The 27544-nt window shown below is 36.5% G+C and overlaps 1 protein-coding gene across 6 annotated transcripts; it reads right to left on the bottom strand.

Moving 5' to 3' along the window:
- Window positions 1-27544, bottom strand: CDC7 (cell division cycle 7). 6 transcript variants are annotated; one of them, XM_023757639.1, is made up of 11 exons: window positions 27343-27518; window positions 20671-20754; window positions 18664-18799; window positions 14421-14514; window positions 14194-14336; window positions 12597-12849; window positions 11878-11973; window positions 10963-11141; window positions 10187-10269; window positions 7741-7890; window positions 1-1852 (listed from the first exon to the last, which is right to left on the bottom strand). In XM_023757639.1, the coding sequence occupies exons 1-11, from the start codon at window positions 27455-27457 to the stop codon at window positions 1458-1460; spliced, it is 1728 nt and encodes a 575-aa protein (XP_023613407.1). In that variant the 5' UTR covers window positions 27458-27518; the 3' UTR covers window positions 1-1457. The 6 variants fall into 6 exon arrangements, with proteins under 6 accessions (XP_023613407.1, XP_014315069.1, XP_023613409.1 ...); XM_006093173.3 differs by having other exon boundaries at window positions 1427-1852; window positions 27367-27544; XM_014459583.2 differs by lacking the exon at window positions 11878-11973 and having other exon boundaries at window positions 27343-27544.

Below are 27544 nucleotides of genomic sequence, written 5' to 3'. Positions count from 1 at the left end.
TACAATTTATAAAAGGATAACTTTATTAAACATACCAAAAAAAAAACACAAGTTTTTTTTTAAGATTACAGCATAAGACAGAGCAGATCAATGATAATGGTTTATATACACACTATACTTACCAAATAAAGTAGGTAGATGTACTACTAACTTCAATGTTCAAAATAAAATGAATGTCATATGTCCCTAAGCTGGTTCTATACTCTGACTTCTAATGATGGGAAACTTCTTAACACATCTGCATCCTGACTTATTTCCCATAGAAAGTTTGATATACTGTCATTGATAGATATCAGTTTAGAATGTAGTAATACATAAACCTCTCTCTTTGGTCTTTTGCTTTGCCTACTGAATTCTCTCTCTTCCCATCCGTCAAGAATCAGTAAGCAACCTTCTCTGAGCAGGACCAATTTAGTTAAAACAGGATATAGAGATTGGGACGGATCTAGGCAGATGAAAAATCTCCATAATAGTCTCTGTGTTCACTCTTCCTTTTAGCACCTACCTAATTATACCTAAGATGGTGAAAAAGGGAACATTGAGAGAAAAAGAAAATACTTTTGCCTGAGGTGGGTGGTGGGTGCGGGCTAGAAGGGGTAGTTGGGGAAAAAAGGAGGACATATATAATACTTTCTACAATATTTAATTTAAAAAAAAGAAAAGCATGTTGGATTATCAGTCTTCACCTTGGTCCTGTAGCTTCCATTTATCAACCAGTATATGCATTATTTTAAGCTTCTAACTGTAAACATATACAATATTTAACAATGCACCCAGAAACTTTGTGGAAAGCACCATATAACTTTCAAGAAGAATGTGTAAGGTGGGCATAGAGAAGGCAAAAAAAATCAAGGGAGAAAACTTTTTTTTTAAAGGCAATTCATACAATAAGTGCTTTCACAGAATACTTTTTTAACAGATAAATTCAATTTTAAGTGATATCTCCCTTAAACATTTTCTCATTATTTCTTTTAGTGTTCATAAAAGGCATAACATATGCCTCGAGGAGGAAATTGTTTTAACCTACAGAATGGAGAGAGCACCAGTACCAGGTTGAGTTTTCCAAAAGTACACATAGCTCATAGTACGAAGAAGCCCATTTAATCCCTAACACACCCACCAATTTTCAGACTTGCACCTTGAACTGCCAAGTACTATGCTCCTTCAGCATATGTCAATGACAAGTAATTAGGGAAATTAAAAAACTGATTCTCCTAGGGTAGATCCAACTCAAAGATCATGCTGTTTGTCAAAAAAAAAGTACCCCAGGCACCTTAAAGAATCTTAATCCTTATTTTAGAATCTTCCAAGAGAGGAAATACTAAAATTTTTAAATAAATTATTCATCCTGCCCTGGTCTCTAATCAAGAACTTATGGCTCTACAAAGAACTCTTTTACCCGCCTCCCCCCGCCCTTACAATCCACAACAGCAAACAGTAAGTGAAGAACTAAGTAATCATAAACTCAGATCTTTAAAAAAAGGATGCAACAAAGCTTCTTCTGCTGTTATCCTTGAAGCTGGGTTTAGATCCAGAAGTCTATCAAGCAGGTCGTAAGCTTCATCAGGTACCGCGTCCCAGCCTTCTAGATCGGTAGTGTGCACATCCAAACACCCCCAACAGCCACTTCTGTTCCCTTTACACAACAAGTTCCCCGAGTGCTGTGCTTGAGGTGTTTGTATGAGGCGAGCAGCTTTATGGTCAGTCTTCCCTGAAAAAGCTGGGTCATGGGAAGCAGGCCCTTGTATGTCACTTGTTAATTTGGGAGTGTGAGCCTCTGAGCCTCTGAGCTTCTCACAGAGTTTTCTCAAGTCTTGTGCTGGGACTTCTTTGCTACACAATATTGATTTGCCTGGAAGAGAAAAATGACACATATTTTATATTATCTGAGTAAACCAGAAGCCTCTCACAAGGAACATGTAGGTCCAACCATTGCTACGTGGATATATTTACACTGAGCATGACACAGAGTGTAATTCCTTGTCATTGGCATATTTTAAGTTGTGTTTTGCACTACAGAGCTGAAGGTGAAATCATAAAGTGAGGGATCGTAAGTAGAAAGCAGTGACTTACTAAGCTAAGGACTCACTCGACTCTGCTAACATCTCCAGCTTCATCGTATCCTTCTGTAATCGTTGATCAGCTGCAGCATCTATATGAACTTGACTATGTGGTCCTGTCTTGGCCAGGATGCCCTGCACTCCCCCACATGCCCAGATAGTCCATTCAGCTCAAGAATTACCTCTGTGAAGCCCGACACTCTCAGAATTGATCATTCTAAACTCATAGCATCCTGTGAAGATTTCTACTATTACTTTGCTATCTTGTGCTGTAACTGATAAAATATGTCTGTCTTACCTATTAGATTATAAGCTCTTTGAAAATAGGGACTATCTTATTTATCTGAATTCCCCAAATTCTAGACAATATTTGGTACATACCAGATTCTCAATTAATACCTGCTGGACTGGACAAAAGGCATTATTCAGCCTTTCATATCACTGTTCCTTACAGAGGCTGTCCTTGACCAACCGATCTAAAAGAGCTGAGCCCTCTTTACTCCCCTTCCCCTTTTACCTTTCTCAATACTACTGACCTGTATGGCAGAATATATTTATTTTGTTTTCCCCTCTAGAATTTAAACTCTATGAGAACAGAGACTCGACAATAGTAGCTGGCACACATAAAGTACCAATAAATGTTTCTGAATGAATGAATGATCTTGTTGGTGATCTCAGTTTTTAAAAATATAAATGTCTTTAAAACAAATTCCCAACAGGATTATTATCAGCGAGGCCTACACCCTCTCGCAGTCTGGGACCCCTTGGGGGATGTCTGCCTGCCAACTTAGGCCCGATCTGGCAGTCAGACATCCCTCTTGCAATCCAGGGCTCTCACAGTCCAGGACCCCTCGCTCCTTGCCGCCTACAGCAGAGGCAGGAGAGGCTCCAGCCACCACCACAGCATTTGCCAGCCGTGAGCCCAGCTTCTGGGAGCACACTGACCACCAGGGGGCAGCTCCTGCATTGAGCGTCTGCCCCCTGGTGGTCAGTGTGCATCAGAGTGACCAGTCGTTCTGCTGTTCAGTCGATTTGCATATTATGCTTTTATTATATAGAATAGGCAAAAATAAATTAAGCATACAAATGGGCAATAATTTATTCTTTTTGCTTTATAGTTCCTTATTAAATAGAAATGTGATTAAACAATGAGTAGCACAGTATATAGATTGCTTTCTGGGGTATTTGTTAACAATGCAGATTACTAAAGCAATTAATTAATCTAGCTTTGGATAATACAAAGTTATTTTTACATATTCTGATCTAACCTAGTCAGGAAAAAAGTAGGGTTGGCATGGCAGACAGGGAGAAGAAAAAGGAAACAAATTACTAAAAACTAAGTTGGTTGAGGATACAACATGCCAATCTCTTTTTACTTTTAATTCTATTTTATCACTCCTATTCTCTCTAGAAAAGTATAGCCAGATGAGAATAGTCATATAATTTTATTCCTTAATCTACAGGCTACTCTGAAGTTACGAAATAACGCTATGTGCTACAGCATCTCCCCAAGCTACACAATATGCCTAAATTATTTATATATACATATCCAAAGAGAGGACTCATTATTCAGATAAAATAATTTAAACTGATACATTCAGTAAGAAAATATTTTGTTGCCCTAGCTGTTTTGTCTCAGTGGATAGAGCATTGGCCCACGGACTGGTGTGTCCCAGGTTCGATTCCAGTCAAGGGCATGTACCTAAGTTGCAAGCTCAATCCCTGGCCATGGTCGGGCGTGTGCAAGAGGCAACCAACTCTTTCACATAGATGTTTGTCTCTCTGTGTCTCCCCCTCCCTCCCACTCTTTCTAAAAAATCAATGGAAAAGTATCCTCGGTTGAAGATTAACAAAATAATTTTTTTTTGTCTTTTGAATTTATTTGACACAACTCAACAGGTACTTAAATGAAAACTTATCATGGGGCCTGACCTAATGGTTGAGGACAGTGGGGCAGGTTACACACAAGGCAAGAGAATTAGAAGTATTCTCACTGATAATCTTAGGAAAGTCATTTCTTCGAATCATAAAGAATAACACAGCCATGGTTGCTTAAGTTTTGAGTACTGTATTCAAGTTACAGTAAGATTTGACTGACATATCTATAGATCTCATATTAACAAAACTGAGACACGCGCTATCTATATAACACTATTTTTTTAGTAGTAAAATAAGCATTACAATAATAAACCTCTAAAAGCTCTTGCCTGCTATATGACACTTGCCCTGGAATGTTTTTGTGTCAGATGTTGTATTTCCATTGTTGGGCCTCATTATAACTTCAATTACAGATGGGGGAGATTTAACTCTTCAACAAAATGTTTTGGTTTTCTCTGATAAACACCATGTTCAAAAACTTCTCATAAAGTTGTTCAATAGTAGATGAAAGTTTTCTTAATCAGTTGAGAATAAACATACTTATGTAAGAATACAATTTTCAAGATATCAACCTTGCTTTCCATTCATGGTCACTCTTCCCTCGTATGTATGTATTACGTCACCCTATTTTCCTTAGATAAAATTTCCTTTTACAATCCAATTAAAAAATGAACAGACACTTCTCCAAAGAGGATATACAGAGAACCCTGGCTGGTGTGGCTAAGTGGTTGGAGGATCAGCCCAAGCACCAAAGGTTCTCGGGTTTAATTCCTGGTCAAGGGCATATACCTTGGTTACAGTTTCCATCTTCGGCGGGGGCACGTGCGGGAGGCAACCAATCGATGTATCTCTCACACATTGATGTTTCTCTTCTCTCTCCTTCCCTCCTACTCTAAAAATCAATGAGAAAAAATATCTTCGAGTGAGGATTAACCAGCAAAAATAAGATATACAGAAGGCCAACAGACATATGAAAAGATGCTCAACATCACAATCATCAGAGAAATGCAAATTAAAGCCACAATGAGATATCACCTCACACTTGTCAGAATGGCTATCATCAATAAATCAACAAACAATAAGTGTTGGTGAGAACGTGGAGAAAAGGAAACCCTCATGCACTGTTGGTGGCTGTATATTGGTGCAGCCACTGTGAAAAGCAGTATGGAGTCACCTCAAAAAGTAAAAATCGAACAGCAATTCTACTTCTGGTATAGAACCAAAGAAAACTGAAATGCTAATCCAAAAGAATATATGCATTTCTATTTCATTGCACCATTATTTACACAAGAGCCAAGATTTGGAAGCAGCCCAAGTGTCCATCAGTAAGTGAGTACATAAAAAGGCTGTGGTACATTCACACAATGGAATACTACTTAAAAAAGGAAATCTATCCTTTGCAACAGCATGGATGAACCTGGATAGTAGTATGCTACGTGAAATAAGCCAGTCAGAGAAAGACAAGTACCATATGATTTCACTCATATGTGGAATGTAATGACCAAAATAAACTAAAAAACAAAATAGAAACCAACTCATAGATACAGAGAACAGACTGACAATTGTCAGAGGGGAGGGAGTTGAGGGGCTGGGTAAAAAAGGTGAAGGGACTAAAAACAAAACAAAACAAAACAAAACTCATAGACAACAATATGGTGATACTAGAGGGAAAAGGGGGTAGGGGAAGATAGAAGAGGAAAGAGGAAAATATTTTTTTTATTTTGATAGATGCAAGAAAGGTACACATTGTGGATTGGATGGACTTTGCTACAAAAAACAATGTTGATAAGCCTCTATTATGAGGCTTTCTTTATAACCACCACTAAGTTTTTCTGGTGAATCAGACCATGGCACTGGTGCCTAAGCAAGGGACAATTATTTTCTTAAACAGAAGTAGGTCTTGGTCCAAATCACTTGTTGTTGTTGTTTTTAACTAACAAGCCTGGACCCTTCCTATGAATATTTATCTGAATCATACTTTCCAGGAAGGGATGGGGTGAGACAAGCATATGTATTTCTTGAAGTTCCTCAGATAATTCTGATTGCACCCCTGATTAAGACCCAATTTATAAATTGCTCTTTAATGAAAAAGTGGCAGTTTATTAAAATTCTGGTGTATTTTCATAGTAGCCATTGATAGATGTGACGAATATTAATAGATGTGGTTGAAATAAAAGTCTTCAGACATATCTGAGATACTATAGACAACTCATCACTGATTGAACAAAATTATTGTACATCCATGTTTACTAAATAATTAGCTTCCATTCTGAAAACCAAAACAGTGCAACTTTCAGATAATTATATCAGAAGAACAGGAATACTTCTTGAATGTCTGTCATGTGTATTTTGACAAATGGTCACACAGTGGGCTTGTCATGCTTTATTTAGGCTATGTTTGAACTTATTATTTTCATTAATAAAGCTGAATGAATTTGAATGCCCAAAACAAAACAAAAACCCCCAAAAAACAAAAGACCCATTGATCCTTGGGCTGGGCACAAAGCAGCTAAGTGATTCTTCTTCTTCTTCTTCTTTTTTTTTTTTTTAAATATATTTTTATTGATTTCAGAGAGGAAGGGAGAATGAGAGATAGAAACATCAATGATGAGAGAGAATCATTGATTGGCTGCCTCCTGTACCCCCGCTACTGGGGATCGAGCCCACAACCCGGGCATGTGCCCTTGGCTGGAATCGTACCCGGGACCCTTCAGTCCACAGGCTGACCCTCTATCCACTGAGCCAAACCAGCTAGAGCAGCTAAGTGATTCTTGAAGTAGTCTGACTGAAATTCTGTCACAAAGGGGTGTTTCATTGTGTGGTAATAAACGGACTCAATCACACCCACCCACTTTGGAAAGTAGTAACATAATTGTGCATGAAGAGCAAACACAAGGTAGGCACTGAGTTTATGTTTGGCCAGAGCAAAGCTGAGATAATTCTCAGGTGGCCTATGATGTACAGTGTATCTCCCAGTCTAGAACTACAAGAACTAAGAACTTTGTGTAGCTAAAGAGATGATTTCCCATGTCCAATATATGCTTACAATAATACTACATCAGTAAAGGTGTTTGTTCATTTTCTTCTCTGCTACAATAACCCTATAAAACTTGACAACTAATACACATTCTATTCTCGTCCCTTCTGTTGTCCTTATTATCCCGTATTATAATTAAATGATTACCTGTTAGTATAGACTAAGACAGGGGTCCTCAAACTACGGCCCGCGGGCCACATGCAAATACAAATATTGTATTTGTTCCCGTTTTGTTTTTTTACTTCAAAATAAGATATGTGCAGTGTGCATAGGAATTTGTTCATAGTTTTTTTTTAAACTATAGTCCGGCCCTCCAATGGTCTGAGGGACAGTGAACTGGCCCCCTGTTTAAAAAGTGTGAGGACCCCTGGACTAAGATCATTTAAAGAAGACCCAAATGCACAATAAACAAAATTTTTAAATATTATTAAAAATATTTATGAAATAAAGTCAAACCACAACTATAGGGAATTCAATTTTGTTCCTTATTCTTTTGTTTAATATTATAGAGTTAAACTTTAAATATTGGAGAAGTGTAGCATTTTGTGCTTGACAAGATTAAATAATATGTATAGAAGAGAAGGGATGAAACTTTTTCTTATACAATGCAATTAATTTTTAAGCATCTGAGAATATTTCTAACATGAGAGAACTTTATGAATACAGAATGTTTATATGCAAAGAGAATTTCATAATAATTTATAAAGTAATTTGTGGAAGAAAATCAAAGGCATTTGTTTTGTTCTATAACATAAAACTGCTTACCAAAAGTTTTAGCAGCCTGGATAGTTTCTCTGGATCCACGAATTGTCATAATTTGAGCCAAAGCAGTTAAATCATCACTTGCTTTATAAAATGGATATCGTCCACTGAGCAAAGAAATAAATATGACACCTGCAGACCACATGTCAATAGCTGTAACAGAAAACAAACTTTAAAAAAAAATCCCAAATCAATAATTTTATCATCTACACCAGTAATTCTCAACCTTCACTTACATTTAAATCACCTTGAGAGCTTTAAACATTCTGATGCCCAGGCCCAATCCCTCAGATATCCTGATTTAATTGTTCTGGAGTAGGGCTCACGCATCAATGTTTTTAAATGGTCCCCAGATGCTTTTAATGTAATTTCAGATTGAGAATCTTTTGTCTAATATCTTTAATACACAATGCAATGTTATTTTTTTCTTTAGCAGCATTCTTGGTAAATTTAAAAGGAATTTCACCATTAGAAAACACTAAGTAAATGCACATTTTAGGTCAAAATAAATCCAAAAGTAGCTGTGTGGGGAAAAAATCTAGATGTTCCTCAAAAATTATACACCACAGTAGTAAAAGTGGTCCACTTTAGTGAAAAGTATCGAACAGCCAGGTGCTAACCCTAACTTTCCTTATAGAAACTTTATTCTCCAGAATTCTGGCAGTTAAAATTAAGACAAGCTCAGCCTCATGTCCAGAAACTTTTTTTTCTTTTAGGGACATCTCCTAATTGTTGACCCCTTAGTATCACCAAATTAGTTCTCTATTCCCTTGGCCGCTGTATCATCTGCCTTTCTTGGTTCCCTTTGTACCTCTGCCTACTCCGTCAGTTTTCTCCAAGCCCTAAGTGCTGAGGTTCCCCAGAGCTCCAACCACTTCCCCGTTACACTTTCCCTTATTGGCCCATCCATTTCATGATTTCAACTACCATTTATATAACAATGACACACAACTGAATTTCCACACCAGACTTCCCCGAGCTTAAGGATGTACTTTTAAGCCATTTCTACCTGAATGTCCTAAAAATATCTCAAACCAATTAACGCCCCTAACCTTATCCTTCCCTGTAAATCAGCTTCTTCATTCTCCATCTTGGTTACTGGTGCCCATCCAAATCCCCCAAGCTAGGAATCTGATAAACATCTTAGAGGCCTTCCCCACTTATCCTCCAAGCTTTGCCTTTCCAATCCTTCACTTTTCCTTTCATGCCTATTACTAATGCCCTCATTCAGGTTTTCATCCTCTCTCACTTGTAGGCCACCACTCTCCAAAATCTATCTTTTCTGCACACATGCCAGAAAATTTATCTAGAAAAAAATTAATATAATCTCTCTCTTCATAACTTTCTAACACCTGAAGGATACAGTCCAAGTCATTTAAGAAGTGTGATCTGACCTTGTCCCTCTTCACATGTTGATTTCTCATCACTCAACTTCCATCTTATATTCTAGCTACACTAAATTTTTGTTTCCTGTATGACTAGATGATGCTGTTTGTTGAGTTCTTTTGCTCATGCCTCAATGTCAACCCTCACTCCAATTTATGATAAACCCTCTTAGAGGTTTTCTCTTCATAAAATTTCTTCCAAAATCCCTTCATGTAGGATAGTTTGGTATCCCTAAAATACCTTGTATAAAGTTTTATAACCATACTGACTGGGTTATTTTGTAATTATTTGAGAGTGTGTCCTAACTGAAGTATAAGCAAATAGTTTCATTTCTTTTTTGTATCATTAGAAAGCACAGAATACACACAATAAATGAATGCATTTAACATGCATAATCCAAGTGTATGGCAGGATTCATCTATTCAAAAAGATGTTTCCAGGTTCCAGCTCCATAACAAGTTTCTTATTTCTCAAAAAATCTTTTTAATGCTATTACATTGTTTTCGCAATAACAAAATATAATTTTAATGAAACACAATCACATGTACATCACAGAAAACTTTTGAGGTATTCGGCAAACAGATAAAATTCTGCAAGTCTTAAGTTACCAAAGAGTACTAAGCACAATTTATTCCCCACAAAGATGATGTTAACAAAATTCCTGGCAGACCACCTGCAATCACAGGTGAAAAAATAAGCAAAATGTGATCTATTAAAAAAATTGTGTATCAGCCAGTGTGGCTCAGTGGTTGAGCGTTGAGCATCAACCTATGAACCAGGAGGTCATAGTTTGATTCCCAGTCAGGGCACATGCCCAGGTTGTGGGCTCAATCCCCAGTGCGGGAGGTAGTCGATCAATGATTCTCATCATTGATGTTTCTCTCCCTCTCTCCCTCTCTCAAATCAATTTTTTAAAAAAATGGGAATACCACACTGCTAGAACTATTTACATAATTTAATTAAAAGCAAGAGCTCAAAAAAAGTCAGAAATAGATAAGATCACACAAAAAAAGATACCCGGGATGAATTTTTAATTGGGTTCTATATTTCTAGTGCAACATACCTGTAGTTTGATTGGGGCACTTTGTCAAGACCTCTGGCGCTCTGAATCCTGGTGTACCTGCCCTAGGGGCAACCTGTTGCCGCCTTATGATGACAAAATAAGATTTTTCTAGTTAAAGTTTAATTACTGAAGACCAAAAAAATAACACTTATCAATTTAGTGCACAATAAATTCCACCTTGATATCTATATAAATAAAAGTCATTATAAAGCAAATGATAATCCAATTGATGAAAATTCTAAATTTACTTCTATAGATCCTTCTCCACCATCTCTACTAGTTCCCAGGCCTTATTCCAGAAAGGTTTTAGGGTAACTTCCAGGTATAAAAAGAGGTAGTAGATGATAAGAGCCATAACAGAAAAATAGAATTCAATATGAATTCCTTATTCCAAATTTCCTTATTCACTAATAAATTTATTAATTATTTGATTCTGGTTATTCTACATTGGCAAGAATAAAGAAAGAACACAAAAGATTAAATCAACAAGCAAAAGGTGCATTTCTAAGATTCTGGAAAGACTATTCCCCCACCAAAATTATTTGCAAATAAGAGCAAGTGTGTTTTCCAAAGTGCACATGATGTCAAATGAACAATATATGACAATAGTTATCATATGCTCTTCAAGGTGTCACTCTGCATCAGTGCCCATGTAGTTCACAGAACTGTGTTGCTCTCTTTTGCTCACTAAATCAATTGACTCACAGAATTGATGCAATTTCTAATCTTGTCTAGCAGCATGCTGGTGATTTTATAACACTGTCAAAACACATTACCTTGAAAGGCAAATACTGCAAACTTTATCTGTTGCATAACAGTCACAGGTCAGGCTAACTGGGCAAGAACTGGTAGTTTTCTTCATCACACCACTATTCATAACTTTGGCAGAAACAGCCTTCTTTTTTGGTGCTAACTTTCTGTAGAATACATCCACAGCCTTTGACTGCTTCACAGGCTGTAAAAGAAAAGTCAAACTTTCTATTTTCATGACATTTAACATGATGCTTCAAATGCTAGTATGGCAAAATGCATAACTTTTAAAACTGCTGAATGTACTACTGGATTATAAGCAAATAGTTGTCTATTAAAACATGTAAGGTCTTTTAGATTTTTCTGTTGAATAAACTTATTAAAATTTACTAATTAGTCCTAGTTTGGTAGTTAACTTCTACTTTATTTGAACTTTTTCTGATATGTTACAAAAATATAAAAGGTATGTTCTAGTGTCTAACTCCATTTCAGAACTGTAAACTGCACCATTACACTGGCTAAAATCAGAGTTTTAATTTGTTGCTCACTCTAGCTAGCTGTGGCAGGATAGCTTAAGTCACTTTAAAACCTTTTAACATTGGTGACAGTTTATAAACTTTACAAACATCTTTACGTTATCAACTGTGTCAGAAATGTGTTAGCTGCTGCAAGCTCACATTCTAGCCAGTGAGAGAAAAGGTCTTAACGATCCAAATGTTCCTTTAGAGAAAGAACAGTCAGCTAATGAAAAATTCTACCAGAAAAGTTCAGAAAAAAAATGGAAAAAATAAAAGTGCTGACAAGATACTCAAAGCAAGTAATACCTTCTGCCAAAGCAAAATTCTGCTTTTAAAAAGTTCCTGACAATAAATGCTAATCTAACCATTCCCTAAATTCTCTTCAATGTACGACTGATTGCACTAATAAGCTACATTACTTACTTTCACTGTAGGGCTCTCATGTGAAATGGAGCTGTGTATATTGAAATTTCTTTCTCCAAAAACAGAGCGCTGGACAGAAAGGCCTACAGAGCCATCCTACAATACCAACAAAAACAAGGAAAATAAGGATTATATCTGTAACACTTTCTGCCAGCTGTACTCTGCCATAGTTTTGAAAGAGTTAAGTGACATGAAACAAAAACAGCTGCATCCAAGTCATTCTCAGGCACCAAAACACTTCTGTGAAAGGAGAAAATAGTCTAGACAGAACTCTTAACACCCATACAATGTTATCATAGTCCACAAATATACGTAACTAAAAAAATTCAAAAACCACCTGCATGGCTGTTACATTTGGCATTGCAGCTAAAATGGAGATAGACACTTCAGAATTTTCCTCCTGTAACTAATGCTTTCTTGTAAAAAGGCTAATTAATCTGAACTTTAAAACATGCAGGAAAAATTTATTATTTTCCATTTTTGTTATATAACGTAATTGTAATGACAGACACCGTAAGTCTACCACATAAACTTCAGTTTCAAAATGGGAAAACAAGTCATTACAAATCTTAGTAAAAATCTAATCAATTGGATATATAACAACTGTAAAAATTATTTTAAATTGCAAGTTATTATTCTAGTACTATATCTCCCTCTGTTGGATGAAGAAATACATTTCTAAAACTGTGTTAGTACTTAAGAAATAAAAGAGGTAGAACCTTTCCATCTTTTCCTTGTTTAATCTGAACCTGCGCATGTGTGTAGGGCCTTTTAACAGAAGTTTTTGTGGTAGGCTGCTGATCCAGCTCCCTAGGTGCTGCGGAGCCACCTAATGAAATCTTGTTTCCGGTGATTACATGGACTTTATTTTCTGAATGACTTTCCTGCTGAGCTTCAGACTGGACAAATTTGAGAAGTTCTATTTTTGTATCATGGGTTCCTTGGGCCAAACCAAAGTCTACCAAGGCATACCTAAGAAACAAAAGTAGGTTTTTAGTTCTCTGTAACAATTAAAGCTCATTAACATCATAACTATAGTCATACAGAAACTGCAATACTTTTGGTGACAAATTAAGAATTTATAACATTCTTGAAAAAAGAAACACAAGTTTTACAGACAAGGTAAGGATTTAATAGCTAACTAGGATTGAAAACTAAGGAAAGATGTATCACACACACACCCCCACACACAAATCTTTTATCCTCTTTTCCCAATGGCTTATACTAGCAAGAAAGACTAGGAATAAAGTGTATAAAAACAATTCTTTCTTCTCTAATGGTACCAGAAATGTCATCATAGCAAATAATTTTGTTGCTGTTGTTAATCCTCACCCAAGGATATTTTTTCCATTGATTCTTTGAGAGAGTGGAAGGGGGGGGGGGAGGAAAAGAAGAAAGAGGAGAGGAGGAGAGAGAGAGAAATATTCATGTGAGAGAGACACATCAATTGGTTGCCTCCTGCATGTGCCCCGACCAGGGCTGGGGATCTAACCTACAACCCAGCTACATGCCCTTGACTAGGAATTGAACCCACGATCCTTCTGTGCTTGGGCTGACACTCTAACCACTGGGAAACCCTGGCCAGGGCAGCAAATAATTTTTAATTGAACAAATTTAAAAGATAAAAGTTACAGTTCTATTCTTACCACACTTAATATGATCCATTGAATGAAGAGTAATATTTAAGTTTCAATGCCTCTATGTATACGTATAATGAGCATAAAATTATAAACACAATACTTAGTGTTGGAACAGGAAATGGCTATCATGTGGTCCAATCCCTCATTTACTAGAAAAGAAAAATGAAGCTCAGAGATAAAAAGAAATGTGTAACGTCAAAAAGGACGAGACCCTTTCTAAGTTTTTTAGCTGAGTGCCATTTCCACTGAGCCATGGAACAGCTAATGAAGCACATTGCTTTACTAATACAAATTTACCTTCTTCACTATATTTCCCTTCTCTGATCATAATGAAAATCTGAAACAGGCAAAATCTGTGCATGGCTGTTGTAGTATGTTCTAAGTTCTAGGACAGCCGTGGGCAAACTACGGCCCTCGGGCCAGATCCGGCCCGTTTGAAATGAATAAAAATAATAAAAAAAAAGACTGTACCCTTTTATGTAATGATGTTTACTTTGAATTTATATTAGTTCACACAAACACTCCATCCATGCTTTTGTTCCGGCCCTCCGGTCCAGTTTAAGAACCCATTGTGGCCCTCGAGTCAAAAAGTTTGCCCACCCCTGTTCTAGGAGATAGATCCCATAGCACAAATTCATTCAAGTGTAAATCTTTTCTGGTAACTTTCCATACTTACTTTTTCAGGCGCCTATTATATAAAAAATTGCTGGGCTTAACATCACGGTGAACAATACCAAACTGATGAATGCGTTTCAAAGCTTTGAACAGATTGAACATATATTCCCGTACTTCTTGAAAGGAAAGGGAATTCAAGATATCCTAAAATAAAGTTATAAATAAGGTCATAACATTTTTTAAATTAAACATTTAGTTAAGAAAAATTCAAGAAATATTAAAACCTACCAAAAAGGATTCATGCTCCAGATATGGCATAGCAATAACCACATGATCATTTTTCCTAAAGCAGTATTTAACTCCCATGACATTGTCTTGCCCCCTAGTGGAAAAATGCACATTGAACTTTAGAGGAAAGGTCAAATAAACAAACTTTATGCCTATTTTTTTAATGCAATTTTAGCAATGCATAAATAATGCTAGAAAACTAACTTAAAACTATCATCATATAGGATAATATACACATTTAACTGACTTGTACAAGATAAAGTTTTTTTAAAAAACAAAAATAGCACCAGTTATAAAATTACTATAATTCAAACATGAGATAATTATAGTTTTAATTGGATGGCAGAATGAAAAGAAAAAGATGAATAAGAATGAATTAACAAGATTAGTAGCAGATAAGATAATGGTAATAAATAAATTAAAATAAATAAATTCAAAATAGCTAACATTTATTCACTATATGCCAAGCTCTGATCTAAGCACTTCACAACTATTAACAAATTCACTTAATGTCCACAACCCTATGAGGACGGTGATTTTATTTCCTCCCCCTTTTCTACAGGTAAGGAAACTGAGGCACAGAGAGGTTAAGGAACTTCCCCATTAAACTAGTATGTCATGGGGCCAGGATTTGATTCCAGGCAGTCTGTCCTGATCTATGCTCTTAACCACTATGCTACCCTGCATCTCATAAAAGGGTAAAGATGATTTCCATGGCTTTGAATCTAAGTGAGTAAAACAGCATAGATGCCAATAAAATACAAACAGAAATCAGGAAAAGAAGCTTCAAAACCAAGACCTCATTATGTTGATAAAGATATTGAGATATAGGACTAAATCTTAAGTGAAAGGTCAGTAAGAGTTCTTGCAGAGAAGTGATACAGACAGCAGTGAAAATTAGAAAAGTAAACTGGAAAATTCTCAAGTTGGAGGTCAAAATAAGGAGGAAGGGGCAGAAAACCCAGACAGAAATATCACCCAAGGGAGGAGCTTTGAAAGAAGGGGTGATCAGCACGGAGGTCAAAGAGAATAAGAACAGAGGGAAGGCTTTTAGTTTGGCAAAGAGGAATTAACTGGTAATTTTTCAGAGAGCAATTTAAATGGAGAGGAAGAGGTAAAACAGGATTTAGGGAAGGAAAATAGATGAAATTAGAACACAAAGACAATTTGCCTGAAATATCTGGCAAAGAAAAGAAAAACCAGTGTGGGAAGCTAGAAGGGAACCAAGATCAGGTACTTTTTTAGTATGTACTTTTGAAGTACAGGGAAAGAAAAGAAATTATCTTATTCAAGGAATAAGAATGCATACAATAAAAAAAAAAAAAAAAAGAATGTATATCATCATGCCTTGGAGAGGCCATTTCATCCTCTTGTCTTCTATAATAAACAGAAGAAGGATGAAACAAAGAAATAAGCTTGTTCATTCATTCTATAAATATTTAGTAGGCACTGTTATTTGCTAGACACTATGTTAGATGTTAGGGATGCAATGGTGAATTAAAGTTAACACCACTTCTGCCCTCATGGAGTTTATTATCAGAAAATAAACAAGGTAACAAATAGTGACAGATTATGAGTTTTTAAAGACATAAAAGGAGCTGTGACAATAAGAAATAGGAGAATCTAATTTAATTCAGGGAAGAATTTGAAGTGGTGCCCCTCTTGCTGAGATGAGGAGTCAGCACTGTGAGGAGTCTTACTGAAGGAGCAAACACTATGGGTAGTGGCCCTGGTGAGGTAAGAAAGCTCTTGAGACAAATTTGAGGAACTAAAAAAACCGGAGCACAGTGAGGGAGGTGGGAAGATTGGCATGAGACAACGCTAGATTTTTTTTCAAAGTACCCTGGGAAACCACTGAAGGATTTTAAGTGGTAAAGTAACAGTACCCAATTTATAACACATACATACATATTTTTATATTTTAAAGATTACTCTGGCTGTTTTGCAACCATGGGATTAAAAGGGAAGGAGGACCGAAGTAGTGGTTGAGAAAGCAGAAAGATGTTGGATGAGCTTTTAGATATATTTTGGAGGCAAAATGGCCAAGACTTGGTGATGACTGTGGTTCAGAAGAAAAATGGAGAAACTGCGGATGAGTACTAAGTTTCTGGCTTAAGCAACTGGATAGAGATGGTGGTACCATTCACTGCGATTGGTAGAGGAAAACCAGTTGTTGCAATATGATTTTTGTTTTTTGGTAGGCAAAGGTGGATTAAAATTTAGTTTTTGGCATATTACATTTGAGATGTTTATTAGGTACCCAAGTGGAAAATAAATGAATGGGACTATATAAAACTGAAGAGCTTCTGTACAGCAAAAGAAACGGACAACAAAACAGACAGACAACCAGATGGGAGATGATATTTGCAAACAGTAGCTCCGACAAAGATCTAATTTCCAAAATATATAAAGAACTCATAAAACTCAACACCAAACAAACAAATAATCCAATCAATTAGTGGGCAGAGGACCTGAAAATACACCTCTCCCAAGAAGACATACAAACAGCCAATAGATATATGAAAAGATGTTCAACCTCACTAGCAATTAAGGAAATGCAAATTAAAACTACAATGAGACACTACCTTACACCTATTAGAGTGGCCATTATCAACAAGACAAGCAATAACAAGTGTTGGAGAGGCTGTGGAAAAAAGGGAACCCTCATTCACTACTGGTGGGAATGTAGACAGGTACAACCACTATGGAAAGGAGTCTGACGATTCCTCAAAAAGTTAAGAATAGAGCTACCATATGACCCAGCAACCCTACTCCTGGGGATATACCCAAAAAACTCGAAATCATTTATTCACAAAGATATATGCACCCCTATGTTCATTGCAACCAAAGTGTCCTGCTATAGAGGACCGGATAAAGAAGGTGTGGTACATATACACAATGGAATACTACTCAGCCATAAGAAAGGATGAAATAGCGTCATTTGCAACAACACAGATGGATCTTGAGAACAGTATGCTAAGTGAAATAAATCAGACAGAAAAAGAGAACCATATTTCACTCATATGTGGGGTATAAAACTGAAACTTAAGAACACAAACAGCAGTGTGGTGGTTGCCAAAGGGAAGAGGGGAGAGAAGGGAGTCCTTATATGACGTGACAGGAGAAGATGTGACTTTGGGTGGTGGGTACATGGTGCTATATAGAGAGTTTGTAACTTAGAAATCCACACATGAAACCTCTATGTTCATGTTGACCAATGTCACCCCAATAAAATGTAATAAAAAAAGAAAAGAAAATTACAAATAGGCAGGTGGATATATACCAATCTGCAGTTAAGAGGTCTGAGGCTAGATATATACTTAAGGGAATCATTACACTGTATTTAAAGTCATGTGGAAATACATGATCCTAGAGAGGAGGCAGATTCTAGAGAAAGCCCAGGATCAAGCACTGAGGAACTCCACCACATAGGGATCAGGTAGAAGAGGAAGAGCTGGCAATGGACATTGAAACCGAAAGCCAAATAAAGCAGGAAGAAAAAAAGAAATATGTAGCAGTATAGAAGTCAGAATATAGGTTCAAATCAATTGTGCTAAACACTGCCTAGAGTTCATGTGAACAGAAACAGGAATTGGCAAAATGAAGTCATGGGTGACTCATCTAAAGGAGTTCAGTTTAGCATAAAGAGCAGCCACACTTTATGTGTAGCGAACGGGGGTGTGGAAGTGAAAATAGCACATGTAGATTAATTTTGGGGAAGTCTGACTATGAAGGGGAGCAAAGAAATGATGGAGCAGCTAGAAGTGAGATGGCAGTACAGGGGGGATAAGCGATACCATATCATGTCCATATGTTGATATGAATAACCTAGCATAGAGAGAGAGATCAATGAGAGAGACATGCCAGGTGAGTCTGTTGCTCAAAATAAAATATGAGATGAGGCTGTCTATAGCAGGGGAGATGTGAAATATAAGTTCCCCACATTTCAAAAAATATCTAGACCCTGGATGCCAAGCTTTATGATTTGGCAAGAAGGTGAGAAAAAATGTGGTAAAAGAACTGGAAGTGAAGCTTACCTCAGGGAAATCCACTGCAAAAATTAGTATAAATGTAACTAACCATTCCAAGGTTAGAGGAAAAGTACCAGCAAATTGCAAACACCTGACTGAAGAATATGTTTACTAGTAATTAATGGACAATCTCACTATTCCCATTACACAGCTACTTAGAAATCTTAAAAATGTATACAGCCAGTTCAATTAAAATGTCTTAAACTGCCTACCCAGCCACCGTTAGGCACTGAAGTTCAGCTGCAATTCTTATAGGATGACTTGTTGGAATTAAGTGTTTTAGAGCAATTTTCTCTTCAGGTCCTACTTGTAACTGTGCTGTGGCCAAATAAACAGTGCTGAAAGTGCCTGTAAAACAATTTATTAGATTTTTCAATATTTGGTTTTTAAAAATGTTAATAAAGCAATGCTAAAATACATCATAAAACTACTTAGAATTATCATACTCATTAATTTTTTAAAATATTTTATTGATTTTTTACAGAGAGGAAGGGGAGGGATAGAGAGTTAGAAACATCGATGAAAGAGAACCATCGATCAGCTGCTTCCTGCACACTCCCTACTGGGGATGTGCCCGCAACCAAGGTACATGCCCTTGACTGGAATCGAACCTGGGACCCTTGAGTCCGCAGGCCGACGCTCTATCTGCTGAGCCAAACCGGTTAGGGCCTCATTAATATTTTAATAACAATGAACACAAAGAGCAGACACATCTGTGAACACAACTATTTTCAATTTTTAATAAATTCTTAACGGTACTCAGTTTTTTAGGGAATACTATATTAACTTTTAGGGGACACTATAGTAAATCTGTTTGACTGGGTTAGCATAATGCCATAATCCATTCTAATAAGTATTTTTCTATAATACTGTCATTTTAAACTACTTTCTTAAGGCTTGGATACTGGTCTGTTAGAAGTAGAAATTATAATCATCTTAGGGAAAAAAAACACACCTGGGCTTTTAAATTTAGCATTAAACTAAAGAGAGAAAAATAATTGGTGGCCAATTAATCTTGAGAAATACTGAGTTAAAACAAACTGATAGATTTTTTTACTAAAATGTTTTCCAGAGCTGTTAATGTATTCATCATGAACAATCAAAAGGGAACTATATACACTATATCTCTCAAACTTATTTAGTAGAAACAGCTATCAATCTGTGAGGACACTGTTGTTTTCCAGAACAAAGTTTTTGCACGCTAAGCCAGTTTTCAAAAAAGACAAGGAAAAAGATGTAAAGATCTTACATCCCAAATCATCTCATCTCATCTTCTAATTTCTCTGTCCCCAATCACCCAGACTTTTCTCTTCTGACATTTTCCCTTGTGAAAAGCAAGCAAGGAAATACATGGAAGATTTTTAATGTTTAGGGATTTCTCTACATAATCACCAAAAAACTCCATTATCTTTTTATCCTCTCATTCCTCAATCTGTCTGCCAAATTCACCCTTCATTAAATCAAAACGATTGTCAGTTTTTCCTTTTTTTAAATTTTTTATTTAATCCTCACCTGAGGATATGATTTTCATTGATTCTAGAGAGAGGAATGGAGAGGGAGAGAGCAAGAGAGACAAACATCGATCCGTTGCCTCCTGTACATGCCCCGACTAGGGATCAAACCCGCAACCTGGGTATATGCCCTGACCAGAAACTGAACTCGAGACCCTTCAGTGCATGGGATGATGCTCCAACCAACTGAGCCACATTGGCCAGGGCAACTGTCAGTCTTTCAATATTTATGTTAATACTGACCATCCTATAAATATTGTATCACATTATTTTCATCATTTTGCCATCTTATGTTTCATGTATGTTTCAATGTATAATTCTACCTAACTGCAATTGAGAAAGAGGATAAAGATTTGGCTTTTTGTATCAAATATCTCCATTTGAATATTAAATTTTTCATTTTTAGTAATTATCACTAATAATATATTACTAATATAGCAATATTTTTAATAGCATAAAAGTTTTATAAAGATTAAAAAAGGGCTGTTCATTTTATTGTAAATACTTATTTATTCTGTCATTCTTTCAAGGGAAAAAAGAAAAGCTGTTACCTTTATATTACTACTAATAACATAGTAATATAAACATGGTCTTAATATTTTTTAAAGGAGTGTTTTTCAATAAGAAATAATAATGAACATCAAGATTAAACAAGGAAAACAGAAGAGGGTAAAAAAACTTAAAAAAATAAGTATATCCCCAAATTACCTTCTCCAATTTTGTCCTTTATCTTAAACACATTACGGAGCTGTGGTACAGCTTCATAAAGCTTCTCAATATCTTTTTTAACACCTATCAAGAAAAAAACAATTTATAGTTAAGATTAATGAGAGTATATTTTACACTTTCTTTTTTGTTTTTTAAAATATGTCTTTATTATTTTCAGAGAAAGGACGGGAGAGGGAGAGAGAGAGAGAAACATCGCTGATGAGAATCATCCATCAGCTGCCTCCTACACATCCCCTACTGGGGATTGAGCCCACAACCTAGGCATGTGCCCTGAGCAGGAATCGAGCTGTGACCTCCTAGATCACGGGTCAACACTACCACTAAGTCACAACAACTGGGCATACACTTCCTTAAGTTAAAAAACTCAAAATTCTAAAACATGAATTAAGTTACAAGTATATAGGTATAATAAGCCTTACAAATCATAAGAATAATTATAACCCCATCCAGTTGTTGTAAATCACATACAACTCCATTAAGCTATGGTAGCTCACATACATCTCTTGAACAGACAAAATTGATAAACCCCAAAATCACACACACAGAATTTCTACTATTCTGGAATTACTACATACTAACAGATACATTGTCTCTGCCTACAGTACAACACAATGAAGAAGCTAAATTTAAAAAATAACAATTTTTTCTATGATCACTAGATGGCATGACAAGGATATAATGCAATCTCCTTGGAAACTACTTCCTTCCCCCAAAGATACAAAATCTTACAGACTTGGGAAAGTTTTGTGTATTGTATATTCACAGTATTGCCTTAGAGAGAAAGTCTACTAAGGCTCTGGGGAATGTTAAAAAATATTTTTAAAAAATTATCCCATTAACAACGGTATCCTCTATCCTTAACAGCAGATAAATTGTTACTTTTAAATAAATACAAGTTCTTTACAAAAATATACATGATTAAAATAAGAGAAGCTATAATACAAAATGAGATAAACTACTGGATACAAAAGAGAACTACGTACTTGAGTCATCAGATTTTATTCCAGTATCTACCAGTGATGGCAAACCTTTTGAGCTCGGCGTGTCAGCATTTTGAAAAACCCTAACTTAACTCTGGTGCCGTGTCACATATAGAAATTTTTTGATATTTGCAACCATAGTAAAACAAAGATTTATATTTTTGATATTTATTTTATATATTTAAATGTCATTTAACAAAGAAAAGTCAACCAAAAAAATGAGTTCGCGTGTCACCTCTGACACGCGTGTTATAGGTTCACCATCACTGAATTCTAGGCTAACCATCAGCTACTTTTTAAGTTATCATATTAATCCACAAAGTCTAACAGTATAAGGCATTCCAAAGCACTTTCACATGTATTATCTTTTCAGATATTCACAATAGCCTTGTGATATTAGCAGAACAGGAATTATTTATAACCCTGACTTTTCAGATAAAGAAATCCTATTCAGAGAAGTTAAATCATATGCCCAATTTCACAGAGGTATTGCTATTAAGTCTCTAGACCAGGGGTGGGCAAACTTTTTGACTCGAGGACCACAATGGGTTCTTAAACTGGACCGGAGGGCCGGAACAAAAGCATGGATGGAGTGTTTGTGTGAACTAATATAAATTCAAAGTAAACATCATTACATAAAAGGGTACAGTCTTTTTTTTTTAGTTTTATTCATTTCAAACGGGCCGAATCCGGCCCGCGGGCCGTAGTTTGCCCACGGCTGCTCTAGACTCATTCATTTAACAAACACTGTGTTTTAACAAATGCTCAGCAATGGCTATATTTTTAAAAATGAACAAATTTGGTGCAGTCCGTTCTCTAAGAGCTTAATCCAGTGTAAGAGACAGATGTTAAAAACTCAATCTCAATACAAGATGATAATTGTAATAACAGAGGAATGCATATATTACTAAGTAGAAGGGGGGGGGGAGAATAAATACTTCAGGAAGCTTAAGATGTATTTTGAATTACTTACCAAGTAGCAAAAGTGGAAGAAGGTGTTTTAGGAAGAAGAAACTACGTATGCAAAGATATGGAAAAGGAAAAAGACATAAATTATTAAAGGGGGAGGAGTAGGGTGGGGAGATAATTAAATTAAATATGGCCCAGGGAGGGAAAGGCAGAGAGTGCAAATGAAAGACATAACAGTTTTTAAGGAGGAAGCTGACAAGTGGGTAATTTGAAGGGGAGAAAGAACAATAAGAGCTGGAGAATAAATAAGAGGTTAGTTCAGTATTCTTTCCACTATATCAGCCCATTTAAGGAAATAGGAAACTTACTTAAATTACCCTCACCTTCCCATCTACTTCATAGGTGCAATGGAGAAGCTTCATAGTTCAATGCAAGAGGCAGTAGTTAAGAGTACCAGTTTTGGAGATGGGAGGTCTAAGTTAAAATCCTGGCCCCACTATTTACCAGCTGGTATGACCTTCCTTGAGCACACAGCTTATCTCTGAGCCTTAGTTTCCCCATCTATAAAAAAGGGGAGAATAATAGTACCCATGCCATTGAGATACTGTGAGGGTTAAATAAAATAGCATATATAATGTAAGAGAAGCTTTTAACACAATGCCTGGCACATAGTAAATAAATGATAGTGGTAATTCTTATGTGTAGTTGTTATTAACATTACTTCTTTAGGGCTTTTGCTCTTATTTTATTCCTTCTGCTTGAAATCCTCTTCCCTTATAACTTCATCTGGCTGGCTCAATTGTCAGTCTCCTCAGATATCTATTTAAATTAGCACCCCTCCATTATTCATACTATCCTGTTTACTGTCTACTGTAAAATTATCCTGTTTATTATTTGTTTGCTGTCTGCCTCCTCCCACTAGAATATGAGTTCCACCAATACAAGTTCCCTGTCTGTATAATTCACCACAGCACACTCAGCTCTTAGTACAGTGCCTGGCATGGTTGTTCAATGAATGAATTATTACCATCATTAGGGCTATTCAGAGGTAGCTGTAAACAAAACAAAACAAAACAAAACAAAAAGGTTTAGAAGTTACAAAGGAATGAAACCAAAGACAGAAGCAGCTATCTCACCATCAGCTACCACTTCACTCTAGAAACCAAAACCAAGGCCCAGGTGGGAAGAACAGGCTTTGTAAGTCTTGTTTGCCACAGTCCATTGGAATCTTTCCTGATGAGTATCAATTCCAACCAGCTTCAAATTCGTGTCACAGGAAAGGCACCATATGGGTGCCTTTCAATTTGATAGTACATTTCTTTGATTCTAAGACATATTTTAACAACTTTGAAATTAGTATGCAACTCATGGCTTCCCATTAGTTCCACATTTTGGAATTTCCCTTTGCATAAGCATGAGCTGGCAATAAGTAGTAGAGATGCTGGTCAATTGATAGAAATCACCAGGAAGAAAATAGATATAATAAGAAAACACTGTAATGCACAAGCCATGTGAATGACTATGTAAGCTTAATGTACTTCCGTACCACTACTCACTATGAACTTACCTACCATTACAAAACTCTAAATATGTTTATATTAAGGTTTCCTGTCACAACAGAACAAATTTGACATTTTCAAACAATAGTAAAACTTCCTGACAACCAAAGTGAATGCATAATCCTCAAATTCTGAAGGGGATGAGAGCAGGCAGCAGAAGAGAACGTTCATCTCATGTTTGAAAATACTAGTAAAGGTAGAGACCTTGTTATATATAATTACATATTTACTTTGAGGATTGGGGGAAGACCCTGAAAAGTCCACAAGCTAAGAAAGTTATTTAAATGTCCATATTTTATAATGAAGATCTCGGCTTGTTTTTTCTGCCTCATAATATATCCAAGTTGGCTTTAATACAACAGCCCCCTTAACTGTGCTCCCTGCTTTCACCCTTGTTGGCCTATACTCGCTCTAAATAAAACCCAGAGAACTACCTCCTCTCATACTTCACTTGCATCACCCTCCCACTTCCAGTCAAAATAACCTCCTTGCTATTCCTAAAAGCTAGGCACACTCCCATCGGAGGGTCTTCCAGTTTGCTGTTTCCTCTGCCAGCAATGCTCTTGGATTATGACAAAGATTCTTACCTAAATTGCCTTTTACTTTTTTTCTATCCTCCAGTGCATCTAATACACTGCTACTAAAATAGTCTTACAATGCCACTTCCATCCAGTTTCATGGATGCTGTCCCTCATCTTTTTCATTCTGTTGCAATTACCTGTTTTTCATGGTCCAGCTTTCCCTTGTGTCATTGGACACATAATACAGTAATGCAATTATTGTATTATTTTTCTTATAGTTTAGCACTCTCTATTTTGCCTCTTCAATTATACTATGAGCTCCTTGAAGGCAGTATCTCGTATAGCTCCGAATATAGGGTGTACACTGAGTCATGAGACAGTTATATGTGTGGAACCCATCAGCTTTACTTTCCTTACTGAAGTTATATTTTTGATATAACCTTAGCTTTTATTCAGGGTCATAAAAAAAAGAACCACATGAAAAACATTTCAACATGCCCTATAAATTATCAAAGGCACTGTTTATAATGTTCAATGTTCTGTTACATAAAAGCCACAAAACTTTAAATATTTAGAATAAAATTCGCCCTATTCTTTATTTCCCAGATTTCCAGAAGATTGAAAGATTAGCTTTCACCTGAACATAATGCTAGAACCTGGTAGTTTAAAATTCTGCTCATATTTTTTACATCCATTCTGCCTTATGTATACCATATATTATGTCACACATTCTTAAAAAAGATAAGCCCAGCCAGCGTGGCTCAGTGGTTGAGCATCAACCTATGAACCAAGTGGTCACAGTTCAATTCCTCGTCAGGGCACATGCCCACAATGTGGGCTCGATCCCCAGTGTGGGGCATGCAGGAGGCAGCTGATCAATGATTCTCCCTCATCATTGATGTTTCTATCTCTCTATCCCTCTCCCTTCCTCTCTGAAATAAAAAAAAAAAAAAAAAAAAAAAAAAAAAAATCTTAAAAAAAAAAGTAAAATATGCCCTAGCCAGTTTGGCTCAGCAGCTAGAGCTTTGGACTGCAGACTGAAGGGTCCCAGGTTTGATTCCGGTCAAGGGCACATACCTCGGTTGCAGGCTCCTCCCTGGCCAGGCCCTGGTCAGGGCACATGCAGGAGGCAACCAATCGATGTATCTCTCTCACATAGATGTTTCTCTCTGTCTTTCCCTCTCTCTTCCACTCTCCCTAAAAATCAATGGAAAAATATCCTTCGGTGAGGATTAACAACAACAAAAAAAAGTAAAATGAAGTTGGGTGACTGGATATGGGAAGCAAATATAAAGCCTAATTTGAAGACAACTCTAAAGTTTTAAGCATAAATATATGAGATAATAGTGGCTTTTATCACCTAAAATAGGGACATCAGGAAGGGTACTCATTTTGACAGTGGAGTTTAGTTTGGGTCAGAAATTAACAGCATGTGACGTCAGCCCTGGCAGGTGGCTCAGTTGATTAGAGTGTCCTCCCAATATGCCAAGGTTGCAGGTTCTATCTCCAGTCAGGGCACATAAAAGAATGCATAAGTGAAAGAACAAATCGATGTTTCTCTCTCAAAATTAATAAATATATAAAATATTTTTAATTGCCCTATTTCAAATTTCTTATTTTGTTTTGTTTTTTAAAGCATGTGATGGCCCTATCTGGTTTGGGTCAGTGGATAGAGTGTTGGCCTGTGAACTGAAGGGTACCAGGTTCAATTCCAGTCAAGGGCACATGCCTGGTTTTCGGGCTCAATCCCTAGTAGGGGGTGTGCAGGTGGCAGCCGATCAATGATTCTCTCTTCCCGTTGATGTTTCTCCTTTTTAATATTTCTTTTTTCCCCTCATTGATGTTTCTATCTCTCACTCCCTCTCCTTTCCTCTCTGAAATCAATAAAAATATATATTTTTTAAAAAAGCATGTGATGACATTTTCTAGGATGGGGTTAAAGTCTACTTTGTAGTATCTAAGTATATATCATGGATGAATAGTCAAAACTAATATCTTTTGGACAAGTTCTAAATTGCTTAAGACAAAGAAGGAAAAGAAGATTTAGCTACCTTTTAGGGAAAAAAATACAGTCCACTGGTACTCCTCTATTTAGCAAATATTTACTAAATGTCTACTATGACCCAAGCACTGTGCTAGAGCAGGAATGAAGGTGTGCATTTGTACAAGATCAGGAATCGTTAGACCCCTCTCCTCACTTCAAGGTCTGGCTTAGGGTCAAATAACGTTTCATGATGTACACTGAGATATAGTGCTTTATTTCTGCTACAAACATTTCACTGATTTTTATCACTGAATACTAATTTTTAATACTTAACTGAGAATCCCTCCCCTGTCAATTTTGAAATCCAAGTTTAATGTAATATGGTCAGTAGACCTAAGAACACAGGCCTAGGAGAAGAGAACTTGTAGTTTGGGTATCAACAAACTTTATGTTCTTAGACAATCACTAATATTTAGAAGCAACTTCATGTGTAAAATGACACTGTTGGAGTACAGTCCTCCTTCTAGAATGCAATTCAGTCCTAAATCTAGATCTTGGGAAACTTTACTGATTCGTAAAAATGTTTTCATTTATACATATAACTCACTTTAAGATTCAAGAAGTTGTGTGTGTGTGTGTTTATAAATAATTGAAATTACAGAACGGTTGCCTGTACATCTTTAAAATTACACACATACCTGGTAGTTTAAAATTCTGCTCACATTTTTTTAAAGAGCCGTCCACCTGTAACCGGTCCCGCAGGGGAGAGAAAGCCATAGGCTCGTCCACCTGAATCCCCAAAGACGCCTCCATCACAAAACAACTGGGGTGCAAAACGCCAGCTAAGGGGTCATGTCCACAGGGGGAGCCCGGCAGCTGTGAAAATTAGAATCCCGGAGA

Source organism: Myotis lucifugus, unplaced genomic scaffold (genome assembly GCF_000147115.1).
Source record: "Myotis lucifugus unplaced genomic scaffold, Myoluc2.0 scaffold_110, whole genome shotgun sequence".
NCBI lineage: Eukaryota > Metazoa > Chordata > Mammalia > Chiroptera > Vespertilionidae > Myotis > Myotis lucifugus.
This window is presented reverse-complemented; position numbering and strand designations above follow the sequence as displayed.

What these genes read in the sequence shown, in the direction of transcription:
- CDC7 (XM_023757639.1), bottom strand. Translation starts at nt 27,457, where the DNA reads ATGGAGGCGTCTTTGGGGATTCAGGTGGACGAGCCTATGGCTTTCTCT. An exon ending in AAAGGACAAAATTGGAGAAG is followed by an intron (nt 18,800 to 20,670) that starts GTAATTTGGGGA and finishes ATTGTTTTACAG; the next exon opens with GCACTTTCAGCACTGTTTAT. An exon ending in CCAGGCTGCTAAAACTTTTG is followed by an intron (nt 1,853 to 7,740) that starts GTAAGCAGTTTT and finishes TTTCTCTTCCAG; the next exon opens with GCAAATCAATATTGTGTAGC.